The 24,830-nt window shown below is 42.1% G+C and overlaps 1 protein-coding gene across 1 annotated transcript in view; it reads right to left on the bottom strand.

The window, feature by feature from the left end:
* Nucleotides 1-24,830, bottom strand: part of LOC306737323 (voltage-dependent T-type calcium channel subunit alpha-1H-like) — a gene marked incomplete at its 5' end in the record, with an annotated part of 41,912 nt that overhangs the window by 5,654 nt on the left and 11,428 nt on the right. Inside the window, 24 exons of the mRNA XM_079219041.1 lie at nucleotides 67-145; nucleotides 2,342-2,412; nucleotides 2,514-2,647; nucleotides 2,751-2,860; nucleotides 2,973-3,124; nucleotides 4,333-4,525; nucleotides 5,023-5,112; nucleotides 5,234-5,359; nucleotides 6,558-6,684; nucleotides 6,774-6,958; nucleotides 7,102-7,170; nucleotides 8,232-8,355; nucleotides 8,647-8,747; nucleotides 9,535-9,822; nucleotides 11,585-11,775; nucleotides 12,905-12,992; nucleotides 13,920-14,075; nucleotides 14,675-14,792; nucleotides 15,061-15,246; nucleotides 15,642-15,793; nucleotides 17,508-17,884; nucleotides 20,537-21,113; nucleotides 21,203-21,295; nucleotides 21,393-21,705. Of these exons, the coding sequence (XP_079075167.1) occupies nucleotides 67-145; nucleotides 2,342-2,412; nucleotides 2,514-2,647; nucleotides 2,751-2,860; nucleotides 2,973-3,124; nucleotides 4,333-4,525; nucleotides 5,023-5,112; nucleotides 5,234-5,359; nucleotides 6,558-6,684; nucleotides 6,774-6,958; nucleotides 7,102-7,170; nucleotides 8,232-8,355; nucleotides 8,647-8,747; nucleotides 9,535-9,822; nucleotides 11,585-11,775; nucleotides 12,905-12,992; nucleotides 13,920-14,075; nucleotides 14,675-14,792; nucleotides 15,061-15,246; nucleotides 15,642-15,793; nucleotides 17,508-17,884; nucleotides 20,537-21,113; nucleotides 21,203-21,295; nucleotides 21,393-21,705 (4,100 nt within the window). The remainder of the gene's footprint in view (nucleotides 1-66; nucleotides 146-2,341; nucleotides 2,413-2,513; nucleotides 2,648-2,750; nucleotides 2,861-2,972; nucleotides 3,125-4,332; nucleotides 4,526-5,022; nucleotides 5,113-5,233; nucleotides 5,360-6,557; nucleotides 6,685-6,773; nucleotides 6,959-7,101; nucleotides 7,171-8,231; nucleotides 8,356-8,646; nucleotides 8,748-9,534; nucleotides 9,823-11,584; nucleotides 11,776-12,904; nucleotides 12,993-13,919; nucleotides 14,076-14,674; nucleotides 14,793-15,060; nucleotides 15,247-15,641; nucleotides 15,794-17,507; nucleotides 17,885-20,536; nucleotides 21,114-21,202; nucleotides 21,296-21,392; nucleotides 21,706-24,830) is intronic.

Raw genomic sequence — 24,830 nt, 5'->3', positions numbered from 1 at the left:
ACACACTCACATGCCTGCACATACATGCATGCATACACGCACACGCACACACTCACACACACTAACCCAGTTTTCCAAAGAGCTCAACTCCCAGAGCTGCATAGATGAAGAACAGCAACATGAAGAGCAGACCCAGATTCCCCACCTAGACAGACATATTACACACACACAGATATATACAGTGTATGATACACAGAAAAAAAGGACATGTACAGTATACACCGAGAGAGACGCAGGCATGCAAACAGATAGAGAGAGGCCATAGACAGAGGCTGCTTTATGTTTTCCACATCTTAAAAACACATTAAAAAGCCGTCGTGACACCTGGTTTTGAATCGTATCTCAACATTTTCTTTAAGAAACAGAAGTGCACTTTCAAAGCCTGGATCCAGTCCTAATGAACCACAAACTCGCCTGTTTATTCTAATAATAAAGCAATTCACAGGGACTTGGCTTGCCTTCCCCCACGGTGGGAAGTATGTAGATGTCTGATTGGACGACGGCTAAACCATATTGATGAAGTTCACCTGGACACCCCTGCAAAGACCTGGGTTCAATCCCCTGCAATGATCTGCCACTTCAAAGACATTTGGCATTATTCGTGGGCGGGAAGGCAGTAAAGGATCATGGGTATTTTGCTCCACAAGAGATTCTTATTTTCTTTGCTGGAAAACATGCGTAGATGAACATGGGGTCGAGGAGTGAAAGCACTGTCAAGCTCCGTGTGCTATGATTTAGGAATAACCCATTTCAATTTCAAAGGAAAAATGTATCGTGGTTATGATTTTGCTGCATTTTCAGGAGCAGGAAAACAGACTGTTAAGAAAAATGTCTCTTTGCACAGCACACCTGTTCTCATTTACGGAGCCCCACCAGCCCTCCCCTCTTCTCTCTACTCTCTCATTTCTGGTGGCGTCCCATGAGGGTCCGCTGAGCCCAGGCGCTGTGGTAGATCCTTCCTGAAGCATCCCTCCACACGAGAGCGCATCATCCCAGTCCACCATTCTCACCAATTACTTTTCACACATTTCATGTTCAAACAAGTCCAAGAATCACAATAGTGGCTTGAATTAAAAGCTCATTTCAATATGCTGTGAAAAGATCATGCTTACTATGTTCACCATCTTAGTTTGGTGTGCTAGCATTAGCTTGTTCACACTGAACATTAAATAAATAATCAAATAGTTTTGCCGATATTTGGTCATGGACCAACATATTGGACAAATGAACATTTTGACCTGATGATGGTTCCAGATGAAAGGTGAAGCAATAAACAGAAGTTATCAGAACTCATCCTGCAGGAGACATAAATGTGTTCAGCAAAACCCACGACAATCTATCTGGTAGTTTTGGACAAACATAAAACCTCATGGTGGCGCGACAGGAAAAGTCAGGGGATCGCTGTAGTCATTAGGCTTTATCCATCTTGGACCATGCGTAGCTGTAAAAAATGCATAACAATCTAATAGTCCAATAGTTGCGATTTTTCATTCTGGACCAAAAAGGTGACCCGACCAAACGACATTGCCGTCCCTGGAGCCAGGCCATGAAATGTGTCTACAGGGAGTTATGTGTGTATCTCAGCAGATGGTTTAGTCCTTGCTTGTAAAGAATCGTGGACACCAACAATAGCACTGCGTCAAAAAAAGGAAATGCAGCATCCTGAATGAGACAGGTGACATCGTAGAGACTCGAGCAAAAAAAAAAAAACTTGAATTCGGCCTCATAAATCACTTTTGCTGCATCCCAGAGCAATGTCATCTGGAAATGCCTTGCTTTCGCCCATAAAAGATAAGTGCAATTATCCATACCTGTTAGAATATGGGGCTAATTTGACTCTTTCCCTCACAAGCAACGACGACTAGAAGAAAAATATTGCTGCTGCGACTTTATGAAAGAGTTTTTACAATCCTGCCTAAAAGGGGAATAAATTGCTGTGTGGCGTCTCTGTGATGATAAGCTTTCCGACTGGACTTTCTAGTTCATATTTTATCAACTCACAGACATTCAGTAGCAAAACAATCGCACCAAAGCACCTGTGAAGTTATGTGCCATCAAGCAATGATTGAACTTAGGATTTATCAGCCGCGCCGATACATTTGAAGCATCGACCATTAGCCTTTGGCTAAATATGAGGATGTCGTCACGCTTGTTTGGTGGTTATTTAGTGTCACTGAACAGTCAGTTGGGGGAATGTCAGTAAATCCTGAAGGGAGGCAGTCGGTGCCAAGCCTGATAAATCGCTGAATAAAACAAGCTGTCTGCAATTGTTCAGATCTGGAAACCAGGCTCAGAGTTAAAGAGACACGGTATATTTCACAGTGGCTGTGCTGCCTCTTACCTGAGGCAGAGCTTGCATCACCGTGTCCAGCAGAGCTCTCATTCCTGTCGCCATCTTCAACAGCTTCAACACTGAAACATTGCAACGCGTCAGCTCTTATCAGCCACATATCAGCATGTTTTTGTTGTGTGTGTGCTTGTGTCACTGTGTGTGTGTGTGTGTGTGTGTGTACCTCTTGTTATCCGGAGGACTCTCATGATGCGTATGATGGTCGGGTTGATGGGGAGGGAAGCATTCAGGTCTATTTCTTCCAGTGCGATTCCCATGATAGACAACAACACAATGGCCAGGTCCAACTGGTTCCACCTTCACATACACACACACACACACACACACACACACACACACACACACAATTTTAAGGACAATGCCGTGTTTGTGAGAGTCTTTGCATCGAGAGCTTGAATACCTCTCTTTGAAAAAGCGGCGCAGGCCGAAAGCGATGAGTTTGAGAATCGCCTCGATGACAAAAACCACCGTGAAGACGTAATTGCAGTACTTCAGTATCTCCTCGAAGTACTGCAGGACACACAGACACACAAAAAAACCCACTGTAGCTGTACTGTACACCGCATTCGGCTTCATTACTATGGTTCTAGGGCAAGGTGGTAGAAGGTGTTGCCATGGTTACCCGAGGCTGATTGTAGTGCTCCATGCTCATGGTGAGGAGGTTTGTGAAGATGATGATGGTGATGAAGAGATCCAGGTAGTGGCTGGTGCACACGGTGTGGATGGATCGACGCAGTGGGGAGTAGTCAGCGTAGTACGGCTTCTCCATGGCCCCTGTGTTTCACACACACACACACACACACACACACACACACACACACACACACACACACACACACACACACACACACACACACACACACACAGTCATTAAATGCTTCTGAAAGAAGAGCATAATATGATCTATGAAGTCACTGATGAAGTGGATGCCAAGTGGCACACTGCGTTGTGTGTGAGTGTGCATATGTGTGTGTGTGTGTGTGTGCATATATGTGTGTTCGGACTGAAAGTGCCACCTCAGGAATTCAACCCTATCCATCACGCACACACCGGCACACTGCATGGCACCTCAAGGTGTCTTTGGGAAAAAAGTCTCGCTGTCTGCTGCCAGACAGTTAACTGACTAAGAGGAAAGCACTACTAGAGATTGCACTGCAGAGAGAGAAGGACGGAGTGAGACCGAAATGAGGCAGAGCAATAAGGAGAAAGTGTGTGCTGTAGAAGTGTGTATCCGAGCATAATAAGTATGCATGTACTCGTACAGTATGTGTCCGGAGAAAAGAGGTGTATCATGTGTCTGTTTGTGTGTATTACAGCTACTATGAATGGCCAGAAGTAAGTCCTTCGTTCAAATTAGGGATCCCACACTTTATTAAAATAATAATGCTACAGCCTACAATGACCGTTTAGACAATATATATATATATATATGTGTGTGTGCAATATAAATACACTGTGCAATAATAGTTATTCTGTCTGTATATATGATATTTCAGTCATTGTGGAGTCTTTACTGTTTTTTATTGCCTCTTTGTTTATTCAAATACTTCTTTTGATACTTGTTTCTTTCTTTTATTTACTATGTCCCTTTTTTGCACTTTACCCTATGATGCTGTAATCCTGTAAATGTCCCCGCTGCGGGACTAATAAAGGATTATCTTATCTTATCTTATCTTATAAGCCTTGAGTAAGACGCCCTAGTCAGTGGACATTGATATACTGGTTTTAATGGCAGCAGATCGCCTCATATAGTTGCAATGTAGCCAGAACAGACACTGAGAATGATGTTCTTGTGTATGCATGAAAGCAAATACCTAAATATTGTAAGAAGCCTTCGTAGTAGAGTGGGGGCTGTTATAAAAGCATTTAAATGCCTGTGGTTTTGGAATAACGATCACATACGAGTGTAACGTTCATGCGTCCACACACTTTTGGCCATATACTGCACGTCTGTCATTCCCCATCCCCTCCCGTTATCTCACTTCTCCTCCTCTTCTCCGACCGTTTCTGCCGCTTCTCCTCCCTCATCCGCGCCTCCTCCTCCTCCTGCTGCTGTCGACACTTGTGAAAGTTTTCCACCACCACGCCCACAAACATGTTGAGCACAAAAAAGCTGACGATGAGGAGGAAAGAGATGAAAAACAGCAGCATCCAGGGGTTGTTGTTTCTTATTGGCTGCAAAGAGGACAGAGAGAGAAAATGGAAGAAGACAGGAGGGGGAGAGGCAACACAGGGACAAAAAAGCCAAAGAGAGGGAGGACCAAACAGTGACGAAAGAAGTTGAGAAGCAGTGGCGAGGAAGAAGAGGAGAGAGCATAAACAAGAAGACAATGTAAATCCTGAGTCAGCACTGCACTGTCAACCCACATCTATTCACCCATCTGCCTTTTGTCTTTCCTTACACCTCTCTTCACTCCTGAAATATTTCCCCTATCTGCTTGAAACAAACAACATGAAATGGTGCCCGGGGCTCAAAAAACGAAGCAAAACACAGTAAAAGACAATATATACTGGCTGAATGGTTTGTATGTCTCCCTGATATTTATTTTTTACTTCCCACAGCCCCTATCCCCTATCTTCCTCTGTGTGTGTGTGTGTGTGTGTGTGTGTGTGTGTGTGTGTGTGTGTGTGTGTGTGTGTGTGTGTGTGTGTGTGTGTGTGTGTGTCTTCACCTGCTTGTCCACTGCGACAGCGTCCAGGCCATCGTACATAATGCTGACCCAGCCGTCTTTACATGACAGCACAAACAGTGACATCAGTGCCTGAAAGTGTGAGACACACATACATCAGTGTCATGCTGTCAATTATTTTGTAACAGTAGGTGTCAGCCCTCTTGGTGTGTTTGTGTGTGTGTGTGTGTGTGTGTGTGTGTGTGTGACAAACCTGTCCCAAGTTGTCAAAGTTGTATTTCCGGCGAACCCAGCGGTATCCTGCCTCCAGACAATGTGTTTTATTGGTGATTTTGCTCACATCGAGCCCCTCACAGTAGAAGAACTTCCCTTTGAACAGCTGTATTCATAGACAGATGTGTGCACACAGACACACACATACGAGAACACTATGACTGCAAGGCAACGTAAACAAAGCTCATAGACGATGTACAGTAAATGACTCCGCGAGTGCCTTCAGGCCGACTGTATGTTGCAGCTAAAGTACCATCTGGTCCAGTCTGCTTCACAGCTATTACACACTCCAGCATGGAGTGTGTTCTCATTACAGTGTGATTCAGTGGAAGTGTGTTTTTGAGAAATCCATGCATGTGCGGTAAGATTAGCTTCACCATTCATCAAGCATCATTTCCTGTCCAAGCATTCATGAGAATAACTGCAGGATTATTTCCAAAAATGGAAACTAGAAAAGAGGAGGAGAGTTTACAGACGGCCTTTACAGTCAATTACTTTTAGTACCAAAATACCATTGGAATAAATATTTAAAAACCTTCTTGGTTTACTAGACCTTAAAATGAAACCATGCGTATGTGAGTTACAAGCAGTTCAAACAAAGAGCATTTACCCTCACAGATCCTTCAGTTTGAAGGATATTTGAAGGATATCAAGTCTCCAAGAGATGAAACTATCCAGTATTTCACAAGAATCAATTACTAGTCAAAAGTAAAGATAAAATAAATTGTTTTTTGTACACTTTAATCAATACTTTACTTCTTATCTTTGGCCCACAGATGGCAAATCACTGTTTTATAACATGATAATCTTACGGATCCTTTTATATCCTGTACATTTAAAAAAAAAAAATGAATACAATTAATAAAACAATTATAACAATTTGCCAAATTGCCTGAAATTAATATATAACAAGATTAATTGATTAATATTATAGAAATCCAGGTTAAGGTTCAATTATAAAAAAAAAAACGCTTTTCCAGCACAATCCCTCTGTAGTTGAACCACTGTATTTTTAATTACTTCCAGGGACTCTGGCGCATAATCAGCAGCTCATTTGCATTTCGGCCCAATTTTTCTCTCCCAGTTTTATCACCTGAAGCATTTTTCGGAGTTGTGCCTCGTTAATTTTAAACGATGGGGATCAGTGTTTTCTTGCAGCAGAAAAGACAACAAGCTTTGGATGTTTGGGAGCACAAAACCGAATAAATATACATTTTTTTTTATGGAAAAAACCCCTAAAAGAATGGGGCTTATCGCCAACCAACAGGGGGTGTGAACGGGGAATAAACAGTAAAAATGATTACCTGGACTCCCAGAATTCCAAACACGATGAAAAAAGCACAGCAAATGAGCACAATGTTTCCAATGGGCCTGAGAGACGTGATCAGAGTCTCCACCACCAGCTTTAGACCAGGAGCCCGACTTATCACCCTGCGACACACACAGTCACACACATGCTACACAAGTACACCAGATAGCATCAATGGAGTAAAACACGAGAGAAAATACCGTAATCCTACCTGAGCGGTCGCAATGTGCGGAGCAGACGAAGCACGCGGAGGATGCCTAAGATTCGATTACCACCTGCTGATGCGATGGAGACCAGGATGTCCACCATGGACACAAACACCAGCAGTCCATCTAAGATGTTCCAGCTGCTCTGCAGGTACACACCGTTTCCGAAGTACATGCCCATAGCTATCACCTACGAATGAATATTATGAGTTGAATAATATGAGGTGTAAAATTAGTTGTAAAAGCACTCGGAAAGAAAATTGCTCTTTTTACGAGTAAGACGAGAAAATGAATCTGGAGTGAAGTGCTCATTCAGGAAACGTGTCTTGTTACCTTGACCATCATTTCAGCCACAAAGATCACTGTGAAGACGTAATTGGACACACTGAGGAACACCCGCTCCTGTCACACACACACACACACACACACACACACACACACACACACACACACACACACACACACACACAAGGGGTTTGTTTCCCAGTAGCTTTAGTACTCTCACTTCATTGTGTTATACAATGAGCTGAAATAAAAATCCATTAATATTGGAGTAAAACCACGATAAAGGAAAAGACTAAGAACCGCACATGTTCTTAAAATGTCTCAGCTGTTACATCAGCAACAAACACATGAACTCTGCTGTAATCAACAGCTTGTGTTTGGTTGGGTTGTGTGTCTTTGTGAGGACTGATCATGAGATATAAGACAGTGAGGCCAGTCCTCACTTCTGTACAGGCTGTTTGAGGCTTGGACTGGATGTTAGCGTTAAGGTTAGAATCAGATGTAGCTTAAGACGAGGCAAGTGTATTTGTATTGCACCACTCGGACACAGAGCTTTATAAGGAATAGAACAACTACATTTAAAAAAGTTGGAAATAATATTGATAGAATATAAGTAAATAGACCACACAAGGAATACAGTTTCAGTGGAAAATTACAACCATTAAGCTGAGGTTAAAAACTACAACAAGGAACTTTCCTTTTGAGTTGATTTTGGAAGTCCCTGTGGACGAAAGTGGAAATGTTTCTGATCGCCAGACTCTCATTGTATTGTATCAGCTGTGTGGTTCTCCCATGCATTCCTTCTCTCCTGTGGGTCCAGTAATATGGAGTGTTGTCGGTATTGCATCCCAGCAGGGAAAGCTGGATCTGGGTCTGACCAGAGACCCCGCTGGTAGCTGGTCGCTGGCAAAAGCCTGGTGCAGCGATGACGGACATTAAGAATAACTTTCTAGAAATAGCCAATCTCATTGCCGATGGTCTCGTTTACTTATGTAGGCCATAGAGAGGCCTCAGCATTACATTGAGAATGTTTTGTAACTAGTTAAAAGTTCCTCACAGTGACTTTAAAGGTTGGGGTTAAGCATGTTGTCAGGGTCGGACAAAAACACGTAAATGTGTGTGTGTGTGTGTGTGTGTGTGTGTGTGTGTGTGTGTGTGTGTGTGTGTGTGTGTGCTACCACGCTGTTGGACGGTATGTCGGGTCTTTCCAGTGCAATGGTGATGCAATTAAGGAAGATGAAGAGGAGGATGATATGATCAAACATCTTGTGACCTATGACCCTCTGACACCACATCCTGAGCCTGGAGAGAGAAACGGAGAAGGAAATAAATTAGTGTTTGTTCTCGTCACACATCACCGACATCACTGCTACTGTCAACATAGTGTTTTTGTTTTGACTCAGCCATGAGCTTCAGCTTTAATTGATAAAAGTGTGTTACTAAGCCTTGGCTGTAACCTTCACACTTCAATTGACATTATTCACGCATGCTGCGTTTTAAGCCACCTCGGCCACTCGGGAGAATATTACAGGCAGTGTGTTTGTGTGTGTGTGTGTGTGTGTGTGTGTGTGTGTGTGTATACTGTGTATTTACCGGTTGTGTGGACCGAACAGATAGAGAGACCACTCTTCATGCTCCAGGCACCACTGAGGCTCATATGGCTCCAGAATCTTCTTCACCTTCTTACATAAACTCTGGCAATAACACACAGACGCACAAAAAATGTCATGAGAATTTTGACAAACTATTTTGACGTTAGTACATTTTCTGTACCGTTATGTGCCCTCATTAAATGAGTCATGCAGCGGTCATGTTGTAATTCAGAATTGAGCGGCTGTGGCGCAGGAGGCAGAGTGGGTTTTCCACTAATCAGAAGATCAACATTCCCCTGGCTCCTCCAGTCCGCACGGCGAAGATGCTGAACCCAAAATTGGTCCCCGAGTGTGAATGAGCATTTAGATTAGATCCTGATGGGCCGTTAGGCACCTGGCACTGCAGCCTCAGCCCTCAGTGTGTGACTGTGTGTGTGTGAACGGGTGAATGTGGACATGTGAAGCCTCGTCAGTGGTCGGAGGAATAGAAAGACGCAATATGAATGCAATGAAATTGAAATTGTTTTCACTTGGTGGAAAACATTGAACTGCAGTAGTGACCTCGTAAAAATTCCAAATACAGAACGAGTTTATCAAAGAATGTTCCCGATATTTTCTCCACCCTGCTCATAATCCAAATTCAGCTAATTAAATGATTTCAAAGTGTCCAAGGGTACGAAGGTTGGTAGTTATGCCTTTGCAAGATAATTAGCAGCAGTTTTTTAATTTATGAACACAGCGAAACATGTTCTTTTATCAGCTTGTTTAAACTGAAAATAACTGGAGGGGGAGATCATGATAATACCTCTCAACTTCACCGTGGTCCATTCAAACAAACTAACATATATTTGAATAAATAAAAACAATAAAAACAATAGGAGCGCTGTACCTCCTCAATCTCATCGTCCTCCTGATCGCTGTGGCAGAGTGTGGTCAGGGGAGCATCGTCCGGGAGGTGAAAGGTGGTGCCGTTGCAGTCGGGCGGGTGGAGCATGGGAACCTGCAGGTAATCCGGCTGGTCCAGCGACGGCTCCCTGCTGCTGAGGTCGGAGCTCGTGTGTGTGTCGGACAGCAGGGACTCCATCTCCCCTGACTGGCTCCTCCTGTGGAGGCTGGGGGCTCGGCTGATGCTGGTCCAGCTGGAGCGACGGCTCTCTGGACCGCCGTCCCACGGGACCTGTGAAGGCAACTTGAAACAATGGGAACAACTAGTTGGATTTCTGATTGATTCCATTAAACACAAGTAAAGATTTCATTCTTTACAGATAGAAAACCAACCTATTTTTAGGCCTTTTCCTCGAAAATTGCATACCACTGGGGCTATTTGAATAATGTTGGTGTTGTAATAAAAGATACACATGTGGGGTTTTGTTCAGATGTGTAAATATCAGTCTATATGTTACTGGTTAACAGTAAATGAAGATGAAAAACAGAAAAAAAGAAAAAGGTTTCAGGTCCGCCTAGAAAAAAAGCACTTTCAGGATGATTATTTCTTTGAAATGATGCAGCTGTAAGGTCTAACTCTAAACCAAAGTATAACACAATATGTGAACATTCTCTCTGCAAAGGTTGACTTTGATCAAGTGAAGCAGAACAAAGTAAGAGAGGGTTTAGTACAGAGAAAATTTTGGCGAGGACTCAAAAATTTGCATTGGGGCACATTTGCGCACATCTGTGACATTTTAATTTTTTCATGTACCAAACCATATATTTCACTTGTATATTACTCATGCTGTTCAATACATCCAAATACAGTAGTTTTGGGCTTTTTTTAACAAAACAAGCTATGATTTACAGTTTTATATAACAATCGCTCAGTCTTCCCCCTCTAGGGGGGGATTGGTTTTTAAAAACAATCATGATCTCGATTCAGGCCGATATGTGATCACATTTTTATGTGACAATAATTCTATGGTGTTTTTCTTAGTAGGGAAACACTCCTAACTTCTGTCTAAAATGGATTAACAAATCATAAAAGATCATTACTCCATGTGACAAACTGCACAGAAAAAAAAGAGGCAGGATATTGATCGGAATAAGTCTAGTGTGTGAAAGTAAAATCTAATGAAAGAATACGATTTTTAGAGAACAAATATATTCATTCACCCCGAGTTCTGACAAAAACAGTTCTCCAAAAAAATGTATGTTATGTGTGAAACCAGATTGAAAAAGGGTGACGACGATCAACAACACCTACGTTACTTTGCAAGCAAAAGTTAATAAGTTAAACCACCTGAAATGTCACCAAAAGGCCATGAGAACATGGAGAAAATCCCCATCGTCCAACCACTCAACATCCACAGCTGGAGAAAATACCATCACTGACAGCAGCATGCCGCCAATTAACAGGCAGCGGCAGTTGAAAAGAGCAGCAATGCATATCATCTTTCTCTGCACTGCACAGGTTACACTCTCTGTCACGCCTAAAAAAAAAAATTCTCTCCTGTGATGATTCAGACACACCACTTGATCAGAGCTGATAGTAACTGTGCTTGGATCCACTCGGGTATGAGACGTATTGACGTACAGACCCGAGACATGAATATGTCAGGCTGGCTGAAGAAAATGTTGGTTGCAAGATATTTGGCTTTGCAAATGTTATATGAGGAAGGAAATGCATTCAAATCATTTGTTGTGTTTTAAGAGTGTCCAGGATGTTACGTTTATTTGTATTTTTTAGAAACACTTAAGGTCATTAAGATGTTTTATTTTCTCATTTGGATTTATAAAACTCTGTTTTTAACTGTGCAAAAAGATCACAAATCCCCAATTAAAAAATGTAGATATTCATCTTTCCAATCATATCTAAAGCACAGCTCAGCCTGCCTTTGTCTCCTTTCATCATTCTCAGTTTCACTTTGAGTGCTCCTGTAAATCAACTTCATGACTGATATTTAATGTGGTGATAATATAAGTTGAAGCACGTGTCCAAGGCTCACCGGTGACCTCTGCTCAAGGCCGTGGACGTCCATGGAAGCAGCGCTCGCCCGCCGCGACTGGCCGTAGTTTATGGTGGGCGTGGCTGCAGTGTGCGTGATGACCGGCAAAGGAGGAGGAAGGTGATGTGGCATGGAGGCTTTTGGGTTCAAGAGACCATTGGGGCTGAGCATCATGGCCTGGATCTTGAGCTCTGCACACACACACACACAGACACACAGACACACACAAACAGATGAAAAAACTTGGAATTTTGGGCCATCATTGGAATCGGTTATGATTGGGGCTGTAGCAACCATTGAAGACACATAGGTCTTTTTTTTTTATGGGGAATTTGAGCACCTAAAGTGCAGTTTACAATGTATAATTTAAAGATGCATATAGTGGAATTTTAAAATAGAGATCCCATGATTTATTTAGACACTATCTGAAAAATAAAAAACATTAATACATACCACAGTTTAAAATTTGAAATTAAGAGACAATTTTACAGAATGTTGGTGCTCTGTCGAAATGATCTGATGGGCTGCTTGGCCTTGTGTGATATACAACTATGTAAAGTATGGTAGGTCAAAGTTGGTGTGTAAACTGTGACAGTTTGGGTAATCATTTTACTGTTCATGTTTGTTTAAAACCAGCATGATCATCTGTCTTGTGTTGCTTGTTTTTCTTGTCCTGTCTGACATCTTTTTAGAGCTGCATTTTCCAGATCTCTGATATTAACTTGGTGAGTGCAATGTTATTATTAACCAGCAGTGAAGTGCCCATTTCAAATGTGCTTATTCAGAACGGAACAATTGCTTGGCCTCCCGTATTGCTGCTTACAGCTTTCTCTGTGAGAACCGCTCATCAAAACAACTTCATACTCAACACTGTGCTTCTTTGAGTCCTGAGCAATACATGTGAATAACATTGTTGCGTCCCCGACCAATGATGAAAATGTACACAGGGTCATTTAGGAACAAAAGCTCACACAAACCGCAACAATAAGCGAGCCGTTCGGCAGTGTAACAGTTAATACGCTTCTCAAAACACCACAAAGTGTGTATGTAGAGCATAAATATGTCCTGTAGATCTCAAGAACTCACACTCAAAACTGCACTTTGTGGCGTCCTCAGCAAGTGTGTCAAGTGGATAAACGATTGTGGATAAAATCGACATAAATACATCCAGACAGAGACTACATTTTGGGTTTGGACAAGAAGGATGAACAAAACTATAACAATAGCAGTTGCAATAATCAAAAAATGATCCTTTCAGGTGATTTCAGGCTGGTGTGGATATTGCCATGACCAGTTTTAAGTTTATCTCAGAGTTTGTACCTGCAGCGTAAATGTCTCTCAACTTCTCCTCATCCTCGAAATTGAGCGATTGTCTCTCGTCATCTGACTCAGATCTGTTGGCATCTCCCTAAAAACAAACACACACACACATACACACACACACACACACATCGCTGGGATCACCACTATCATCATCATCATCATCATCATCATCATCATCTCCATCATCAGTCTCACCCTCCCTTTTCCCACTGTCTGTTGACTGTTGTAAAAGTGAAAAATATGAGCAGGTTGAGAGGGAAAGACTGGGAGACAAAGACTGGAAGGCAGACGGGCGAAGGGGATCTCCAGTGTTCTATAGTTGAGTTATGTGCAAGGCTTTGGCAGCGATCTCCTGTAGTCACGCCAATAAAGCTTTACAGGATTTAATTAAAATTCACACCAGAAAGATGGAGGCAGACGGCTTTGGCAAAGGGTATCTCTGTGTGTGTGTGTGTGTGTGTGTGTGTGTGTGTGTGTGTGTGTGTGTGTGTGTGTGTGTGTGTGTGTGTGTATGTGTGTGTGAGAGAGAGAGAGAGAGAGAGAGAGAGAGAGAGAGTTAGTGTTAGCGAGAGAGAGCAAGAGAGAGAGAGAGAGAGAGAATGGGAGCAAGTACTCTCTGATGCTGGAGACAAAAGATGAAAACTAAACAACAAAAGCTCACCAGCTGTGAATGGCAGGCGATATCAAACACATCCTACCCTGGAGAGTAGTGTGTGTGTGTGTGTGTATGTATGTGTGTGTCTGTGTGTGTGTGTGTGTGAGAGAGAGAGAGAGAGAAAGAAAGATGGAGAGAAAGAGAGACAAGGGGATAGAGTGAGATAAAGGAAGAGAGGACAACTGAGAAATAATAAAGTGCTGGATAAAGAGAGAGAGATGGAGGGGAGAAACCACACATGCAGGATGGTGGAGATTATTCTCTTGTAGGCAGCTTTGGTATCATCATCGCAACAGAGCTCAATTAGTCTCGTTCTTTTTGCCTGTGGCTCAAATAAAACAGCATCTTTGCCCTTACTTCGGCTTGAAAGCCCTCAACCAAAATGGCTACAAGCAGGTTGAAGAGGACGTAGTTGCCAAAGGTCATGAGGGCTACAAAGTAGAGAGCGGCCAGCGGCGTGGTGGAGGCCATCCCGTTGTAGAGCACCGCGTTCCAGTCCTCCTGGGTGAGGATCTGCAGATGGGAAGGGATGTGGAGAGATGGCAGAGAAGTCAAATGTATTCGGGGGTTAGAAAAAACGAAGAAGAAGATAGAAGAGCGTGAGCGGATTCTTCATTTAATATCACATCGTCAGTGAACGTGAACGATAATTATGCTCATCAGCGTTAAATGAGCTCCCGTGGAGTGCTTGTTTTATTACTCTTCCTCCCACTTTGCTTGTGAAGCATATCTTACCTGCCCACCGAGAGAGTTTTAACATTTTGTCGGAGAAAAAAAAATAAAAAGAGTGTGAGCACTCCCAAATTGGAGCAAATGAAATAAGAGAGAACATCATCACGGTTACAACTCGTAACAGCAGCAGCTGTTTTTCGATATGTCATACCAATTAATTTTTAAATCACATTTAACAGTAATTCATTGATGGGGAAATTCCTCTAAATTAAATATTCTTGCTGTACTTATCTGTGTCCTCGTCTATATCTGTATGTTTGCATCTATGTGTGAGAGCGAGCGAGAGCGAGAGAGAGAGAGAGGGAGAGAGAGAGAGAGAGAGAGAGAGAGAGAGAGAGAGAGAGAGAGGGAGTGTGTCCATGTCGGTGTGTTTGTCAAACCTGAAACACGGTGACAGTCGCCCAGAGCAGAGAGTCAAAGTTCTTCCTGTCAGGTAAAGTGTCTCCGCTGTCTTGTTGCAAACTGAATTTACAGCCGAACAAATGCATGCCCAAGATACTGCAACACACAAACACACACACACACACACACACACACACACACAGAAAACAATGAGGAAAACATATTACTTTCATTACATGGTAATCTAATATGAGTATGTATTGTAGCCTGTGTATGTGTAAAAGGTGATGATGCATGTAGTAATATATCCAGTAACGCTGTAAGAACCTTATGATTCGTGTACGGTGTAATTAAAGCTGATAAAAACAGATTGGCTCGTCTCAGCATGCAGCATCGCTTTCAGAGAGAGAGTGAACAAATATACCTGAATATGAATATAAAGAGCATAAGCAGCATGCAGAACGTGGCCACGTTGTCCATGGTCTTCATCAGCACCACCAGCTGCCTCCTCAGGGCAGGAAGGAAGCGGACCAGCTTCAAAACTCTCAACAGGCGGAAGGTACGAAGCACCGACAATCCTCCCTCGGCCTCGCCGACGATCTCCCACACACTAAAACACACGGCGATGACAGGCAGATCATAAGCACACCGTTAAAGTCACATTAAAGCCAAAAGAATCAATATGTGCTCAGTCATTTTTTTTCTGACAGTGACAATGTGGGAAGAGGATATGAGCCAATGCTGTTTACAACTTACAGCATAAAAGAGGTGAGAGCAGCGTGCACTGGCACAGTAAACAAGCAACGCCCTTCAAGCAGCGATACATAATTCAGCTTGTAGTACTACATAATGGAGTGAACACAGGCCGCCTGGACTAGAAGTACAACCAGAGTCACTGTGACGGTTCAGGAGGTGTAACTGCAGTGAGGATTTTCAAGTGACAAGATGACTCCCTCCAAATAGAATTCCTATTTTGGGGTAAACTTACAGTCAGAGGGAACCCACCTGATGATGACAATGATGCTGTCAAAGCCGTTGTAGGGGTTCTTGATGTAGCCAAACAGGCCGAGAGCCATGAGCTTCAGTAGCATCTCGAGACTGAACAGACTTGTGAACACCATGTTACTGATCTCCAAAATATCTGTCAGCTCCTTCGGCTGAAGAGGCGCAAGGTTTGTGGAGAGAAAAACGGGGAGAGATTGATGTACAGATATTGGACAGGCAGAGAGAGAAAAATGAACAAATAAACAGAGGCAGACAGGCTGGCAGCGAGGAGAGCAGCAGAGTCAAGATGTTAGGAGGTTTTGAATTGCTACTCAGGGCGACAGTGAAGGTTCATGAGAATGGAGTCTGAGATATGGAGAGAGAACGGTATGCAGGCTACCCACTATCCTTTGGTAGTAGGGAGAGTGATACATGATGTATTATTAATTCCATTGATATTATTCAAACCAGGGGTTCTCAAACTGCAGGGCAAACTGAAAGGCATTTTCGGGAGAGACAAAGATGGAGTTAATCTGATTATTGTACAAGAGTGCTCGCAAAGTTATTAAGATTGATTCAGACTGCAGAAAAAGTAAAAACGGATAATATTGTTTTAAATCTTGCTTTCAAATAAGTGAAAGTGTCTTGTCTTCATGTTCAATTAGAAATAGAAAGTTCTAGGTAACGACTTTTAAATACATTTTGTTGAAAGATTGAAAGACCTTCGGAGTTCAACTTGGGGCATGACAGGAAAAGTTTGAGAATCCCTAGTTAAAAAAAAATAAACAAAAAGTACGATTATGAACAAATCGTAATAAAACAGTCTATTGTCCGCATATCCAAAAGTCTAATACATCGCGAGTCCATACCATGAAGCTCTCGTCGAGAAAACAGCCAAACAATGGTATTAAAAAGAGCCACCGTGTACCTGGAATTAGGTGGCATTTTTTCATTACAGTGAATACAAACATTGTGGTTTATTTCTCTCGGCTCTTCAAACCAACAACAAAACATTGTAAACAAGTAACTCTGCCTCTGAGCATGCTCGGTGACATTTGCCTGACACAGAGAGACTCTCCAGAGATAAGAAACAAGTCTCTGAGGTGTTTCAGACTAAACTGCACTGTTCACTGTCCATGAAATGAGGGAATGTACTCCAATGAAATTGTATGGCTCTTTGTACTTAATAGTTTTTAGATGACAATTGATTTCTATGGCATAGAGGGGAAAAAAGCTAGACGGGCTTTGGCAACGTATTCATATACAACTTAACTCATTCATACACTTTCTCTTTTTGGATTTGTTGATAATAAGAAAAGGATGAAATAAGGCTGAACTTATCCTTAAACATGAGCTATTCAAGAAGTCAAGGCCATTCAGATCTGTCCTATTGTTCAGGAAATGGGCCAAACGCAATCTTCCCCCGTCTCCTACAGTCTACTCCTGCCTTTCAGCCAATCACAATGTCAGATCTGTCCTCCTCTTCCTCCTCTTCCTCCTCATTCGCTCTCTTCTCTCATTTTTGCACGTCTCTGCTCTCTCTCTCTCCTGTCCCAGGGTCACGCTTTAATTAACACTTCAGGTCTTATGAGTTTCTCCACCTCCTGACACATGCATGCACACACCCACACTCTCACACACACACACACACTCACTCACACACGCTTTGTGATCCCATATGCTTGGTGCTGTAAATGATGATTGGAGGGTACGTTTATTGACACCGCCACACACACAATGATTAGCACATCCATGTTCAATCAAAATGTAGTCACATCCAGTCTGCAAGAGGCATGCACATAGCTATGCATGTGCATACACAAACAGGCGGCCTCTAACGCTAACACACACACACACACACACACACACACACACACACACACGTACCTGTTCATGGTACTCTATGCCCATCGACAGGGTGTTAATAAGGATGGCAATCATGATTCCTCTGCTGAAGTATCTGCTGCCAACAACGAGTTCCAGTTTACTTTGGAGTCCCGCCCAGCAACGCTTGCACAGCCTTTTCGTTGGCTTAGACACCTGTGCATCACCGTGGCAGGGGCTGCTACAGTGACACGGGCTGTTACTATGACACGGGCTGTTGCCATGGCATGAGTTACTGTACCCATGATGCCGGTCTTCGGGCTGCTCATTAACATTTTCGCTGTCTTTAATTTGGTTGTAGTAAATGCAGTACGGGCATACTGAGGACTCTCCTTGGACTTCACCTGGCAATGGGAGCCCAGGGTGCCCGGTGCACCCACCTGCAAGGACACAAGGAGGAGGAGATGTAGACATGGGCCACAACAATCATACAAGCACAAAGGTGTCAGTACATAGATAATTATGTATGTTGCATTCCTGCAACTATTCTGTCATTCCATATATTCTCTGCTTGCCAAAGGAGAGCACCACAGTTATATTTCTGGGAGACAAAAATTCAATAACATGGAAGCAACTGTGCAGTTGAGATGCTTTTGTGAAGATGGGGAGTTCTTTTATTAGAACAGGGGTGTGTGTGTGTGTGTGTGTGTGTGTGTGTGTGTGTGTGTGTGTGTGTGTGTGTGTGTGTGTGTGTGTGTGTGTTGGGGGAAGGCGCGTGGAGTGAAGCGGGAGTAAAATTTCAGCAGAATTCATTAGCGAGCATCTCGGGAGGAATGCTCCAATGACATACCAACAAACACTAATCTAACACGGGCAGTTCACTTGTCATCACAACTATTATCACAAATTCATGTTTAGTTGGAGAGACTGATACAGGAAATCCAATCTAGCCGTTCTGTGGTGTGTGTCTATAGATAATGTGAGCTGCAAGGAACTTGTTAAAAATGTCTCTGCACTGCAAAAAAATTATAATTCTGGAGCTTCGATTTTCTGCATTTTGGCCCAGTGCATGCAAGCACATACTGAATCATTTCTCCTCACTTATTTTCTGTATTGCAAGTCTGTCAGCTACAATTATAATGTATAACTGAACTGTATTAAAATGGAATATTATTTTCTCTTAACCGCTTTTTACACATCAAGGTCACTTCTCACGGGGAGTATTCAGCCTGTGAAACAGTCCAACGTCTATACTCTGGAGGAGCTTTGTAAAGGCTAAGGAAATAACCCCAGGAGATGTCATTGTGATGTCATCAGGGTTACCTCGGCTTAGCGATTACGATTGTATTATGTGAAGCATGCATATAGAGTTTGAAGGACATGTTGGTCTTTTAGAGCATTCCAGGGATTTAAAGTCAGGGTATCTTGGCATCTGCTGCTTTTATTTTAACCATCCACCTTTATGTTTCCATGGAGTGTGGTTGAATGTTATGGAGTACTAAACCTTTAACATCTGGCAAATCAACACCGTAAACTCCTCAAAGATTTTGATTATCTGGTGTAAAATGACATTGTCCGATGAAATATCTTCAATATGCTGTTTCAAATCGTTTGAATGAATATTCACTTCCTAACTTTCACACCTTAAAGCTGGGGTTGCTAATCTTGAGAAACCAGCAGGAGTACACTTGATTTTTTTAAAGATCCAACCGAAAACCCGGCCCAGTGTTGCCGAGGCTTCTGTAGCTCCAGAAATCCCTAAATCTAGCAAGAAAGTTGTCAAGACGGCAACATGGCCGCCGTCCCTTCAGGCCTCCCTCCAAAGCCACTCCCCCAACATTATCACCATGAAGGTAAACTATCAACATAGTATCAACATAGCATTATATATAGCATATTATATAATAATAGTATTTATAAAATGTTTTTGAAGAAGATTACCAACCCTAACTTTAACTCTTTAACTCTTGAATCGAGCACAGAGGAGGAGGTTCAAAAGAAATGTTGGCTTGAATAAGTAGTTTTACTTGAGAGTTATGCTCTTATTTAACATCAGTATCTTTTAAAACATTGGTGTTGTGGGGTATGACAGCATTTGCCTGTTTTTTTTCCACAGCATCTTTGTTTATGTAGAATGCAACTGCTGTTAATGTGTTTTTTCCTTTCATCTTCATCTTCATACATCGTATTCCCCATATTTGTCGACCACAAATCCCATGAAACTACAATACCCAAGAGTGTAATCGTATGTAAGGGATGGACAGATGCGTTGCCTTGGGGCTAATTACCTGAGTATAAATACACCACAGTGTTCTTGCATTCAGTTTTCCTTGTAGGCCTAATCGAGGTCTATGACCAAAAGCATGTTAATGTATTATTTTTTTCTCTAGCCTGTGGAAGCTCCTCATTTTTCATCATAATATTTTGAGCACCAAAAAGCAAAATAAAATTCACCTCCACTGCGTCAGAGGTGGCAGACGTCTGTGATCTGCGTGTCTTAACGCTGCCGAGGGCAAGTGGGGAAAAATGCGCTCTGTTGTAATTTGGGAGCACTGAGCCTCAAGGATTATTTTTCTTTCATGAAAGTTTTTAAAGAATAAAGCACCGTCGCTCCAAATCGCTCTGACAAACACAAACAGAGGAACATTAAAGCTCTGTTGACTCTTTTTGTAAAAAAAAAAACTGACAATGTTGCAAGAATACAGGGGGCCTCCACATGTAAGCATTTCTGTCTGTGGCCCTAAGCCCATTGGTTCCTATTGAAGATGTCAATCTTAAAGTATATAATGTCATTTAAGGTTAAGGTTTCTTTTTTTAAATGAAATCCAACCTTTTTACAACGTAAAAAAAGTAATACCAATTAAAAATATACAACATTTCTTTTTACAATTAACACTTGAAACAATGAAGGCACATAATTGAAACCATACATTCTTTACCTTTTTACTTAAGATTTCAACTTAGTTTCTTTCTTTTTTACAAAATGAACCAAAACACCCCCTCCTGTAATGCCCAGGTTGACAAGCTATGACCTTGACACTCACACTCACACTTTCACAATCACTCACACACACACAGCCCTTCGTCCTCACCAGGCTCCACCTCCAGCTGTGGCAGTCTGTTGGCGGCCTCCTTAGCAACCAGCCTCTTCTGTTGCAGGGCCTTTGCATCCAGGGGACTGAGGAGGGGCGATATGAACGGGTAATTAAAACCATTCCCTCCATTCCTGACAGCGAGCTCAGGCCGGTGATGCTGGTGATGATGCTGATGGTGGTGATGATAAAGCTGATGAAGGTGCGACAGGTCGTTGGGAACGTGTCCCGAGTGCCGGTGGGCAAGTCCGTTCATTTCTGCCGCTCCGCCGCTTCTGGCAGTGGCGCCGCCTCCTTTGTTTTTTTCGCACGCGCTCACGCAGTAAAAGTGCGTGCACGTCTCGGCGTAGCAGCGGGACAGCCGGCGCCACGCCTTGCGGCCCAGGTGCGCCACGTAGCGGATCATCTCCTCGTAGCAGCTCCCCGGTTGACTGTCGCTGGCCAGCGTGGAAGCCGATTGGTTGAGCTGCCGGGCGTGCTGCTCCGATTTCATCAACGCGTGTTCCCTCTGCTTGGTTTCAGAAAACTGGGTTGCTATGACGACCAGGCACAGGTTGATCATGAAGAAGGAGCCCACCTGGTCACGACAAGGCACACGTCACACTCTGTCGTAACACACGGTACGGTATACAGTGTGTGTGAGCGTGTGTGTGTGAGAGTACTTACAATAATTAGGAAGATGAAGTAGATAAAATTGTAGAAAGAATGTGCATCCATGACGTAATACATGATGTCCACCCAACCTTCAAGAGTAATTACCTGCATGAAAGCACACACACAGACGTTAGTGTGTAGTGTGCATCATCATTCATTGATATAAGATGGATATCTTTATGCAAATCATTCAAACATTCACCTGAAAAATGGCAATCCATGCATATCCAATGTTATCAAAGTTAATAGCTCCTTTGTGCGGGTTCACTTCCCCGGCCCGACACTCATTGTAATACTGGTACCAGTTCACACACGACACCGGTTCGTCTGCTTTGAGCCCCATCTCTGGACGGGCCTCCTCAGCACCCAGGAAGCAGGACGTCCCGCTCACACGGCGGCGAGGCACATCAGTGCATCGAAGCATCCCGTTCTCTCTCTCCATCGAGCAGATGAAGGGATGGTCGTCGGTGCCATCTGGCTGATAGTAGCCATTCAGGAAGGACATGTTATATCTCCTGGAGAAGATAGGAACAAATATATATTGCTTTATTCATGTATGTATCCTTATTGTCAATAAATCCTTCAAAAAGACCAAAACCAACAATGCTTGAGTCTGTTTCTCAGAACCTTTTAACTTGTTTTTCCTGTCTGGGGCACTCAGTCCCATTTGGTCCTTCAGAAGGCTTGAATCATTGAAAATAGGTCACAGAAATGTAGATATAGTTGTATTTTTGCATTAAGAGCTGGACACCGTCGGTTTATTTTGGCAGTCATTACTCTGCAGGAGCAAACATTGCGTCTATTGCGGACTATTTTAAGATGCAGATTGATAGACATGTGGCGAAATAGTGGGGACTTACAACAACAGGGCAAAATTGACTCATTTTGGGCAACAATGGATCTCTATAGCACAGAAGGAAGACTAAGGCTGCACAAATAATACTTGTTATTCAAATAATTTCGTTGTTGGTTTTTGTCCAATAAGAAACACATTCAACATCACGAGTAATATGTTTGTAACTGACAAAACAAAATACACACAATGCGTTTCAGGGCAAATTCAGGTAAAGTTAGATTTTCTTTTTTTTAAAGATAGATAACTCTATCGATCTTTTGTTTGCACAAAAGGGTCTGATTGCTGGAAGAAAAACAGACAGACATGTGCAAATACACAAGAGTGCTTAAGAAGGAAATGAGGGAACCGAGAGAGAAATACAGATGAAGGGAAAAAAGAAAAGAGAGAGGGAGGGTGCAGTCGAGAGATAAGCAATCAATCATCTGTGGTGTATAGAGAAGTGTCACAGAGAAGCAGCGCTCCCTCACTTATTGTTAGGAAAGGTCATTTTCTTGTTTATGAAGCAGAAAAAAATACAAATTGCGAACTGAAAATAAAATCTGGAGACGGATTAGCTGAGTAGAAATGTGTTGGCTACTTCTGCAGCAGGCTAATGTGGCCACGTGAGATAAAAGCAAGAGCCAATAACAATGTGATATTGTCTTTCCTCATACAGCTGTAGTATGTTGGAAAGCAATCACAGACTCCTGCCTCAGTGATAAAATCAGAATAATGCAGTGCTTCTGTTTTTGTCCCACTGCTGTGTTATAGTAATAATAAACTGAGTTTACGGCTCTCCAAAGTGACAACAGAGAATTACATATAACCGAGGAGTATCGTTCACTCTTAAATCACAATCACTTTCTAAACCCCATCGTTTTACTCCAACACCTGCTGGTCTACGTTACGGGGATCCCACATCAACAGTCGGCTCTTCTCTCCCAGACTATAAAGGTAATGGGTCTGGCACAAGAGGCGTCTATATATTATGCAATACATTTGCAGCAGACAGCCACTGAATCTTACGCTCTGACAGCAGATTTGAAAATTGATGTTGCAGCGAAAGAGTGGAATCATGTTCACTCGTCGGCCACTTCAATAAGAAAGCTCGTACAATTGGATGTGAGCCAATACATAAGCGCTGCCAAAATCCATCTTTACAAAGAGAACAATGTTCAGTTGTGATTGACACTGTCTGAAAGGTATTGATTTACCTACACATTTATTATTGAGGTTAAAGTTTGTAATGATGTTGAACTTGATAGCACTTTAATAAGGTATTTATATATACATACATATACGTATAAACAGTATATACATACATATATGTATATGCATATATACATATATACACACATAAAGTGTACATGTATATGTGTCTTAAAAAAGTGACAGTATAGTAAGTCCCGATAAACATCATTAAAAAAGTCATACAAGATATAGTGTAGAATGGGAAAAATGCTCTCATTAAAAGTATAATATATATATATATATATATATATATATATATATATATATATATATATATATATATATATATATATATATATATATATATATAAATATATATATATAGGGCTAATATATGTATATATGTATATATATAATGTACTCTAGTACAACACCCACTATGACCTCGATACTACTGGCAGCAGTAGCTCAGTCCGTGGGGGGGAACTGGAGAGCCGCCCGTTCAAGTCCTCGCCCAATCAAGCACAATCAAGCACTGTGGAGTGTGGACTGGTAGCTGGAGAGCTGCCAAAGGTCCTTGAGCAAGGCACACCCTTAAACTGCTCCCTGGACTAAAACTAGGATGGGTTAAGTACAAAGGCTGTGTGTCACTGTGTGCTGTGCTGTGCACAATTGTGTGACACAAATTGTTGATTTACATAAACATAAAATAGAATAATTACCTTTCTGATAGTGTCACAAAAGATGAATAATGATACGCCCCGTAAAAGTAGAATTCACGGCAGAGCTGTTGTAGTAGATTATACAAGCGTTTCCAATAAAGTGTCTAGTGAGTTTATGTGAAAACGTTATGGGGCTATTAAGAGACATCAATCTAGATTAACTCAATTATAAAAATGTTTTTCTAAATTGCCTTTATTGACTGTTTAGGCTTAAGCTCAGGGGCAACACATTGCTGCAACCCTGAAGGGACTCTTCTTCTATGGAAATGTGCCATGATTCAGAACTGTTGGCGAAAGGTTCATGAACGTATCATTAATATCACTTAGAGCTCTGCCCGAGGCTACATCTTCTTAGTGATCCACAAATGACTTCTCACTGTGGAGCCACAGACTTTATTCAGACCAGTATAAATGTGGGAAAGCAAATTATACTGGAGGAACCCAGATGAGCTCTTAATCCATGACAGAGGAGGCAACATTGGCGACATACGAACAAACGAAGGTCAACTTGAAGGACAGGAGTGACACATGTGGCAAAGAGGGGAGACTGCTTTGAATACGTTGGTAATGTGGACAGATCGTGAAGTAAACTCAGGAAATATTCGGCACACATGATGCTCTTTGAGTGCCTGAGAATTAATCTGTTGCTTGTAAACTATTGTGAGAACAAACATTTGATTTGTGTGTTGTTGTTTTTTGTTTTTAAACATACATAGACATTTCATTTGTTGAACAAAAAGTGATAATGTTAATAAAGAATCATTAAAATACTACAAATTATTATTATGACAAAAAACATAGATCTTTTTTTTCTCAAAGGCCTTAATCAAAGTTTTCTATTTTTTCTTTTATGTGATTATGTGTTTTTAATCTTATTTTGGGGAATTTAAAA

This window comes from Taurulus bubalis (genome assembly GCF_910589615.1).
Source record: "Taurulus bubalis genome assembly, chromosome: 6".
Taxonomy (NCBI): Eukaryota; Metazoa; Chordata; class Actinopteri; order Perciformes; family Cottidae; genus Taurulus; species Taurulus bubalis.
Note: the sequence above shows the minus strand (reverse complement) of the source record. Positions and strands in the feature narration are given on the sequence as shown.